The following is a 10,404-nucleotide window of genomic DNA, read 5'->3' on the forward strand; positions in this document are numbered from 1 at the left end:
GTGGGAATTGAGGGAGATAAACTTGGGAGACGCCGGGTGCTGTTGGGAAGCTCCTGCTGAAACTCGGGATGTCGGGAGCCGCATCCCGATCCTTTCTCCGCGGTCGCTCCCTGCCCCAGGATCGCCTGCACGGCCGAGGAGCCGGAAGCCGTTCCCTCGGGAATGCTCCTGGACGTGGCCAAGTACCTGGGATCGCTCCAGTACAACGTGTGGAAGAAGATGTTGGACACCATCACGGCGGGTGAGGAGCCGGGAATGTTCCGGAGCGGGGTTTTCCGGGAGTGGAAAAATGGGAAACGTGGAGCTGGAGTGGGATTGGAGAGGTCAAGGGGGAGGAGCTTTTGTCCTGAAAGGGAAATGTGGGAATGTGCGTTTTCCAGGGGTGATGTGGGTTTGGGATAAAGGCATGGATAGGGATGGAGGGATGGATGGATGGAGGGATGGATGGATGGATGGAGGGATGGATGGATGGATGGAGGGAGGGATGGATGGATGGATGGAGGGATGGATGGATGGATGGAGGGATGGATGGATGGATGGAGGGAGGGATGGATGGATGGAGGGAGGGATGGATGGATGGATGGATGGATGGATGGATGGATGGATGGATGGATGGATGGAGGGATGGATGGATGGATGGAGGGATGGATGGATGGAGGGATGGATGGATGGATGGATGGATGGATGGATGGAGGGATGGAGGGATGGATGGATGGATGGAGGGATGGATGGATGGATGGATGGATGGATGGATGGATGGATGGAGGGATGGAGGGATGGATGGAGGGATGGATGGATGGATGGAGGGATGGATGGAGGGATGGAGGGATGGATGGAGGGATGGATGGAGGGATGGATGGATGGATGATGGATGGATGGATGGATGGAGGGATGGAGGGATGGATGGATGGATGGATGGATGATGGATGGATGGATGGAGGGATGGAGGGATGGATGGATGGATGGATGGATGGATGGATGGAGGGATGGATGGAGGGATGGATGGATGGATGGAGGGATGGAGGGATGGATGGATGGAGGGATGGATGGATGGATGGATGGATGGAGGGATGGATGGAGGGATGGAGGGATGGACAGACCCCTGGAAGGATCCATAGATGGATGGATGAATGGATGGATGGAAGGATGGATGGATCCAGCGATGAATCCATGGGTGGATCCATGAAGGAATCCACGGAGGGAGGGACAGACAGATCCCTGCCGAGCTGCGAACTTCCCACAAAACCCTCCCCGTTCCCGCCCAGTCCCGTTCAGCCTGGACCCCAACTCGGCCGCCGGCTGGCTCGAGGTGTCCGAGGACCTCTCCAGCGTCACCAACCGCAGCTACAAACTCTCCGTGGAGAACCCGGAGCGCTTCACCTCCGCCCCCTGCATCCTGGGCTCCCGCGGCTTCTCCGAAGGCTTCCACACCTGGGAGGTGGACCTGGGCGGGCTGACCCACTGGAGGGTGGGCGTGTCCCGACCCCAACGAGGCTCCGATTGGACGTTCCACCACGATTCCCGTTCCGGCTTCTGGTACATCTACCACCTCCCCGGCAAAGACGAGTGCTGGGCCTCCAACGCCGTGCGCTCGGAAGCGGCGCCGGGAAACCTGCGGCGTGTCCGTGTGGAGCTGGACTGCACCGAGGGGGAGTTGTCCTTCTACGACGCCGACCTGCGCAGCCACATCTACACCTTCCACGAGAAGTTCGGCGGCACCGTCTTCCCCTATTTCTACGTGGGGGGATCCCAGGGGGACACCAAGACCCTCCGGATTTGCCCGCTGAGGGTCCGCATCCACGAGGATATCCCGGATTAGGCGGTCTCCTGGTGGGGTTCTCCAGGTGCTCCTCCGGCTTTTTCCGGTGGGGGTTTTCCAGGTGCTTTTTTTTTTTTCGGCTTTTCCAGAGCGGACCAAAAAAAAAAAGAAAAAAAGAAAAAAGCAGCAGGGATTCGAAATTATATTTGTTTGTATTATCTCAGGTTTTTATCGTTAATAAATATTAATAAACTCTCCCCCGTGTGGTTCTCCTCCCAAATCCCAGATTTCCCTGGCCCTCTCCGTGGTGGGAAATCCAAGCCGGGATTTCCTTGATTTATCCCTTAATAAATAAGGAGTTAAACAATTCTGGGGCTTTTCCTGGAGTTTTCAGGGATCCAGAACTTCCGGCTGTGCGATCCTTATCCCGGCTCTCGGAATGGGAAAATCCCACGGGATTTGGCTGGAGCAGAGGTGCGTCCCCTTTTTTGCATGGAAAACCACCTATGGGGACATTCCTGGGAGGATCCCGCCTCCTCCACCCTTTTTTCCCATGGATTCATCCCTCTGAGGGGCTTTTCCCTGAATTCCCAGCTCTGGGAATCTGGTGAAGATGTGCCGCTGGCGTTGGCAAACGGGGGAAGTTGGGAGGTTTTATCCAGAATTAATCCCACCCAAACAGGTTTTTTTATTTTCCCGAATCCAGGTGACCCCTTGGGATTTGGGGTGATTCCATGGGGAAAGGGAAGGGGCCTTTTTCCTGCCTTTTTCCTGCTTTTTTCCGGCGGGAGCGGCTGGTTTCCATGGTTTCCCACCATTGGCTGGGGAAGCTCCTTAGGAACAGGAGCCGGAGGAGCGAAACCAAAAGGGAGACGTTGGAGCAGGAGGAGAGCGCGGCCAGGCCGGGATCCTCCCACGGAAAATCCCTGGATACGGGAAAGGAGGAGAAGCATCCCAAATTCCTGCGTCGTGTCTCCATCCTCCCTCCATCCCATCCCCATCTTCACCCCCTCTATGCCAGCTCTGCATTCCCTCCATCCAATCCATCCCATCCCGTTATCCCATCCCATAATCCCACCCCATCCATCCCATCCCATAATCCCATAATCCCATAATCCCACCCCATCCACCCCATCCCATCATCCCATAATCCCATAATCCCACCCCATCCATCCCATCCCATCCATCCCATCATCCCACCCCATCCATCCCATCCCATCCATCCCATTATCCCACCCCATCCATCCCATCCCATCCATCCCATCCCATTATCCCACCCCATCCATCCCATCCCATAATCCCATAATCCCACCCCATCCATCCTATCCCATAATCCCATAATCCCACCCCATCCATCCCATCCCATAATCCCATAATCCCACCCCATCCATCCCATCCCATCCATCCCATCATCCCACCCCATCCATCCCATCCCATCCATCCCATCCCATTATCCCACCCCATCCATCCCATCCCATAATCCCATAATCCCAGCCCATCCACCTCATCCCATAATCCCATAATCCCACCCCATCCATCCCATCCCACTCCATCCCAGTCCTGCTCCATCCCATCCCAATCCAAATTCTCCTCCATCCAATCCCAATCCCATTTCCAATCCCAATCCTTTTCCATCCCATCCTAATCCCCACCCCAACCCAAATCCCATTCTATCCCACCCCAGTCCTGCATTCCCATCCCAATCCCAATCCTGACCCCAATCCCAATCCCATCCCGTTCCAGTTCTGCATTCCCATTGCGTCCCGTCATATCCCATCCCACTCCATCCCAATCCTGCTCCATCCCAATCCTAATCCCAACCCTAATCCCAACCCTAATCCCAATCCCAGTCCTGTTCCATCCCAATCCCATCCCAATCCCAACCTCATCCAATCCCAGACCTGCTCCATCCCATCCCAATCCTGCACTGCCATCCCAATCCCAATCCTCCTCCATCCCAACCACAATTCTAATCCCAACCCAAATCCCATCCAATTATCCCATCATCCCATCATCCCATCATCCCATCATCCCACCCCGTCATCCCACCCCGTCATCCCATCCCATTATCCAATCGCATTATCCAATCCCATCCCATCATCCCATCCCATCACCTCATCCTATCATCCCATCATCCCATCATCCCATCATCCCACCCCGTCATTCCACCCCGTCATCCCACCCCATCCCATCATCCCATCCCGTCATCCCATCCCATCATCCCATCCCATTATCCAATCGCATTATCCAATCCCATCCCATCATCCCATCCCATCACCTCATCCTATCATCCCGTCATCCCATCTCATCCTGTCATTCTATCCCATCATCCCGTTATCCCATGCCATCATCCCATCCCATTATCCTGTCGTCTCATCCCATTATCCAATCCCATCATCCCGTTATCCCATCATCCCACCCCGTTATCCCACTCCATCATCCCATTATCCCATCCCATCATCCCATTATCCCATCCCGTTATCCCGTTATCCCGTTATCCCGTTATCCCGTTATCCCGTTATCCCATCACCCCACCCCTGGGGCTGGAGGTTCCTCTGCAGCTTTTTCATCCCAAACCCTGGAATTCCACCTGAGGGAAAAGCAGATTCTTGCTTGGATAAATCATTGATTTTAATTTTTAATTATTATTATTATTATCTTTGTTTTTAAATTTGTTTTTATTTAGGGGAGGGAGTTAATTGAGTTTTCGTTTAGATTTTAATTTCTGATTTTTTCGGTTATATTTATTTCTTCGTGTGTTTTTAAAAATCTGGAATTAATTTATATTTTTTATCTTCTCTGGATTTTTTATTTCAACTTTAATTTTAAAATCCTTCTATTTCTACGATGTTAAACTCAATTTTTATTTTATCAGCTACTTTCACTTTTATTTTAAAACTATTCTTTCACTTCTTCATTTTTGCTTTTTAAACTTTCATTTTAGCTTTTAATTTTTGATTTTTCTTTATTCCTATTTTTACGCCTGCTTCCATCCTTTATGATTATCTTCATTTTTAAATTTTAATTTATGCCTAAATAAATAATTCACCTATCCTTTAATATTTTTCTTTCATATATTATTTTGTATTTTACGTAAATTATATCTATTCAATCACAAATATTTATTTATTCAACAGGTTTTTTTAATTTTTTAAAATTAATTTCGTATTTTTGGGGTGGTTGAACTATTTTTATATATGTTTTACGTCATATTTTGGGGGGTTATGTTTATATTTATTTTATATTCATTCTATATTTTAAAACATAGTTTATATTTACTTTCATTATATTAAATGAAATTTATATTTTCATTTCATTCTAATTGAATGAATTCCAATTTTTTGCGTTTATTTTAAATTCATTTCATATTTTTGCCATTTACGTTAAAAATACATTTGCATTTAGGTTAAAAATTGGTATTTACGTTAAAAAATAATTTCACAAAATAATTTCACATTTATCGAACATTTTTTTTAATTAATTCCCGCCGCATTTCCCCGTTTTTATCCCGATTTCCGGCCCAAATCCCATCGCTGATTTCCCATTTTCCCCACAATTCCCGCTCCTCCTCCTCACCCCGGGATCCCCTTGGAGCGGCCCAGGATTCGGGGCGGGGCCTCCGCGCCCGGCCGCTTCCTATTGGCTGCCTCTCACAGATGATGTCATTTCTGACCAATCAGCGCTCGACAGCGCGCATTTGCCCCGCCCATCCCCTCCCTCCTGGTACCCGGAGCATCCCAAGGATTTGGGGGGATTTGGGGGGGAATTTGGGGGAATTTGGGGGGAATTTGGGGGGATTTGGGGGGATTTGGGGGATTCGGGAGCCTCCCAGGGAATTCCCAGCGACAGGAATCACGGAAAGAGAACGGATTCGGTGGGAAGGAGCTTCAAATTCCAACCCAGACCCTTCCCACCCTCCCAGGGCGCTCCGGGGATTCTCTGGGAATTCCAGCCCAGCCCCTCCCCACCTTTCCAGCCGGGAATTCCAGCTCAGGATCCCAAAATCCCCAGATCCCAACCCTCTGGCGGTGGGAGCCATTCCCTGTCCCGGCATTCCAGGCCCTTTTCCCAAATCCCTTCTCCCAAATCCCCCGGGATTGGATCCAGCCCCATCCCAACTCCTCCCCGGGAAGGAATTTTGGGAATTCCCTGGGAATTGGGGACTCCAGGAAGGGTCTCCCTTCCCTTTTCCATCCCCCAATCCCATAAAAACCCCTCGGGATGGATCCTGAGTGTCCCTGATCCCAGAATCCCGGAATGGTTTGGGATTTGGGATCCACGGACCCACAATCCCATCCCAGGGCCACTTCCCACGATCCCAGGGGGATCCAAATCCACCCAGGGACACTCCCAGGGATTCTCTGGGAATTCCAGCCCAGGATCCCAGCCCAGGCTCCCCTTTCCCACTGGGAATTCCATTCCCTGCCTCCAGCCCTTTAGCCCAAATCCTGGAGCTCCCTGAGGCTCGGGAATCGGCTCCTGCGCCCTGGAGACAATCCCAGTGACCCCCGGAATGGTTTGGAGTGGATGGAAGTGGGATGACATTCCCCTGGGCAATCCCAAATTTCCGTCACCACCTTTTCCTGAGCCTCTTTTCAGTCGGGATCAGAACACACCCCTGGAAAAAAAAAACAAACCAAAAAAACCCCCCAAAAACCCGAAACAAAACAAAACCCCCAATTCCCACCCCATTGGAATGCTTTTTGGGGCATCCAGGATGGAGAGAGGGACAATCCCTCGGGGATGGTGGCCACCGTGTGTTCCCGGCTCCAGGATTTCATTCCCAGACTCCATCCTTAAGAAAGCCATTCCTGAAATTCAAGACAGGAACCAACTCCAAGTGTGACCCTCCCAGTGCTCCCAGAGCCATTCCCAGCTCCAGGATTTGATTCCCGAGCTCCATCCCTGAAATTGGGGACACGGAGCCACCTCCAGGTGTGACCCTCCCAGAGCCATTCCCGTCTCCAGGATCTGATCCCAAACTCCATCCCTGAAAAGGCCATCCCTGAAATTGGGGACACGGAGCCACCTCCGGGTGTGACCTTCCCAGCGCTCCCAGAGCCATTCCCAGCTCCAGGATCTGATCCCAAACTCCATCCATGGAAAGGCCATCCCCGAAATTGGGGACACTGAGTCACCTCCAGGTGTGACCCTCCCTGAGCTATTCCTGGTTCCAGGATCTGATCCCAAACTCCATCCTTTAAAAAGCCATTCCAGAAATTGGGGACACGGAGCCACCTCCAGTGTGACCCTCCCAGTGCTCCCAGAGCTATTCCCATCTCCAGGATTTGATTCCCAGACTCCATCCTTAAAAAAGCCATTCCAGAAATTTGAGACAGGAACCAACTCCAGATGTGACCCTCCCAGTGCTCCCAGAGCCATTCCCAGCTCCAGGATCTGATCCCAAACTCCATCCCTGAAATTGGGATGCAGAGTCACCTCCAGATGTGACCCTCCCAGAGCCATTCCCGTCTCCAGGATCTGATCCCAAACTCCATCCCTGAAAAGGCCATCCCTGAAGTTGGGGACACTGAGTCACCTCCTGGTGTCACCCTCCCTGAGCTATTCCTGGTTCCAGGATTTGATTCCCAAACTCCATCCTTTAAAAAGCCATTCCAGAAATTGGGGACACGGAGCCACCTCCAGTGTGACCCTCCCAGCGCTCCCAGAGCCATTCCCGGTTGATCCACGGCCACCAAGGCAGGGGGACACGGAAGGATCACGGGAGCCGGGATCACGGGAAGGGGCTGGATCCCGGGAATCTCAAAGGAGCCGCCGGTGCCAGGCGCGGCCGGGACGTCCCCGGAGCCACTGAAGGGCTCTTTGTCCCCAACTCGGCCACTGGGATTTGACCCTTTCCCGGCCTGTGTCCCTCTGGAACGCGCTCCCGATCCCTCCCGCGGGAATCCCAAATCCTCGCCCGCGTGGAGCCTTCCCAGCAGGGACAGGATCCCGGGAGGATCCGGTTTTTTTGGGAATTTCGGCAGGGTGAGCTCCAGGTGTCCTTCCCGTGGAATCATTGGATCGTGGAACGCTCTGGGTGGGAAAGGTCCTTAAATCCCACCCCAAGGAACACCTTTCCCCTATCCCAGGTTTCTCCAAGCTGGAATGGAACATTCCAGAGCCGGAATATCCGATTCACCCCTAAACCCACCCTAAATCCCTTTTCCAGAGGGATCCACCTTCCCAGAGCCGTCCCGGTGCTCCGTGCCTAACAGAGAAAAGCCGGAGCCTAAGAATACCGGGACGATTCCCAGAGGCCGCATCCGCCGGCGGAAAATAGGCCGGGCCGGGGCGGATTTGGGGAGGGAGAGGAGGGATTTGGGAAGGACTCGGCACTCCGAGGTGTCCTTGTCCCCACCCGGATTCCCCGGAGCCTCGGGAAGGGCCCCAAAATAGTCCCGGGATCTGGGGCTCGGCCTCTCGCTGTTCCCGTGGCCTGGATCGGGGACGGAGCAGGACGAGGAGTCCCGGCGGGAATTGGGGGTTGGGAATGGGATTGGGACGTGTCCCGGGGCTGGGAGGGCGGAGGGGACACCCCACTGTCCCCAAATCTTGGATTTGTTACCCCATTGTCCCCAAGGATGGAGGGGACACCCCACTGTCCCCAAACCTTGGATTCGTCACCCCATTGTCCCCAAGGATGGAGGGGACACCCCACTGTCCCCAAACCTTGGATTCGTCACCCCATTGTCCCCAAGGATGGAGGGGACACCCCACTGTCCCCAAATCTTGGATTCCTCATCTCCATTGTCTCAGAGGGGACACCCCATTGTCCCCCAGGATGGGAGGGACACCCCATTGTCCCCAAACCTTGGATTTGTCACCCCATTGTCCCTCAGGATGGATGGGGCATCCCTTTGTCCCCCATCTTGAAGATGTCACCCCACTGTCCCCATGTCGTGTCCCCCCGCTGTCCCCATATTGATGTCACCCCCGATGTCACCCCACTGTCCCCATACCGATGTCACCCCATATTGATGTCACCCCACTGTCCGCATATCGATGTCACCCCACTGTCCCCATACCAATGTCACCCCACTGTCCCCATATTGATGTCACCCCCGATGTCACCCCACTGTCCCCATACCGATGTCACCCCATATTGATGTCACCCCACTGTCCCCATATTGATGTCACCCCATATTGACGTCACCCCACTGTCCCCATATCGTGTCCCCATATCAATGTCACCCCACTGTCCGCATACCAATGTCACCCCATACCGATGTCCCCCCATATCGATGTCACCCCACTGTCCCCATATCATGTCCCCCCACTGTCCCCATATCGTGTCCCCATATCGATGTCACCCCATTGTCCCCATACCGATGTCACTCCATACCGATGTCACCCCACTGTCCCCATACCGATGTCACCCCATATTGACGTCACCCCACTGTCCCCGTATTGATGTCACCCCATATTGACGTCACCCCACTGTCCCCATACCGATGTCACTGCACTGTCCCCCCATATTTTTGTCACCCCATATCGATGTCACCCCACTGTCCCCATATCGTCTCCCCCATACTGATGCCACCCCACTGTCCCCATACCAATGTCACCCCACTGTCCCCATGTCATGTCCCCCCACTGTCCCCATATTGATGTCACCCCATATTGACGTCACCCCACTGTCCCCATATCATGTCCCCCCGCTGTCCCCATATCGTGTCCCCCCCCGATGTCACCCCACTGTCCCCCATATTGATGTCACCCCATACTGATGTCACCCCACTGTCCCCATATTGATGTCACCCCATATTGATGTCACCGCACTGTCCCCCCATATTTTTGTCACCCCATATCGATGTCACCCCATTGTCCCCATACCGATGTCACCCCATTGTCCCCCCATATCGATGTCACCCCATATCGATGTCACCCCATTGTCCCCATACCGATGTCACCCCACTGTCCCCATATCGATGTCACCCCATTGTCCCCATACCGATGTCACCCCATTGTCCCCATATCGATGTCACCCCATACTGATGTCACCGCACTGTCCCCCCATATTTTTGTCACCCCATATCGATGTCACCCCACTGTTCCCATACCGATGTCGCCCCATTGTCCTCCCATATCGATGTCACCCCATACCGATGTCACCCCACTGTCCCCATACCGATGTCCCCCCATATCGATGTCACCCCATACCGATGTCACCCCACTGTCCCCATACCGATGTCCCCCCATATCGGTGTCCCCCCATATCGGTGTCACCCCATACCGGTGTCACCCCACCGATTTGGGGACGCCCCCGGGATGTGACAAGAAGGCACCAGCGACACTTCTCCCCCCTCGCGACGCCCCAAGCCCCCTCCGTGTCCCTTTGTCACTCTGTCCCCCTCCGGCTCCATCCTCCCATCCCACGCGCTCCTCCCGATCCCACCCCTCCCCAAAATCCCCCTTTTTTACCCCAAAATCCCCCCCCCCCCCCTTTTTTATTTTATTTTTTAATCCCTTAATTTTTCCATCCACCCTTTTTTTTTTTTTTTCCCTTTTTTTTTTTTTCCCTTCTCTGCTCCAACCCCAAAATAGCTGCGGGCTGTGACGTCACCGGGCGGGGCCCTCATTCGCACGGGCTCTGGGCCAATCAGAGAGCCGGGCGATGATGTCATGGGGGGCGCTGGGGACCC

At 53.4% G+C, this 10,404-nt stretch overlaps 1 protein-coding gene across 1 annotated transcript in view; it reads left to right on the top strand.

Moving 5' to 3' along the window:
• Nucleotides 1-1,886, top strand: part of TRIM35 (tripartite motif containing 35) — a 6,539-nt gene extending 4,653 nt beyond the window's left edge. Inside the window, exons 5-6 of the mRNA XM_066340103.1 lie at nucleotides 120-241; nucleotides 1,266-1,886. Of these exons, the coding sequence (XP_066196200.1) occupies nucleotides 120-241; nucleotides 1,266-1,819 (676 nt within the window). The 3' untranslated portion in view covers nucleotides 1,820-1,886. The remainder of the gene's footprint in view (nucleotides 1-119; nucleotides 242-1,265) is intronic.
• Nucleotides 1,887-10,404: the final 8,518 nt, after the last annotated feature.

Source organism: Sylvia atricapilla, unplaced genomic scaffold (assembly GCF_009819655.1).
Source record: "Sylvia atricapilla isolate bSylAtr1 unplaced genomic scaffold, bSylAtr1.pri scaffold_108_arrow_ctg1, whole genome shotgun sequence".
Taxonomy (NCBI): domain Eukaryota; kingdom Metazoa; phylum Chordata; class Aves; order Passeriformes; family Sylviidae; genus Sylvia; species Sylvia atricapilla.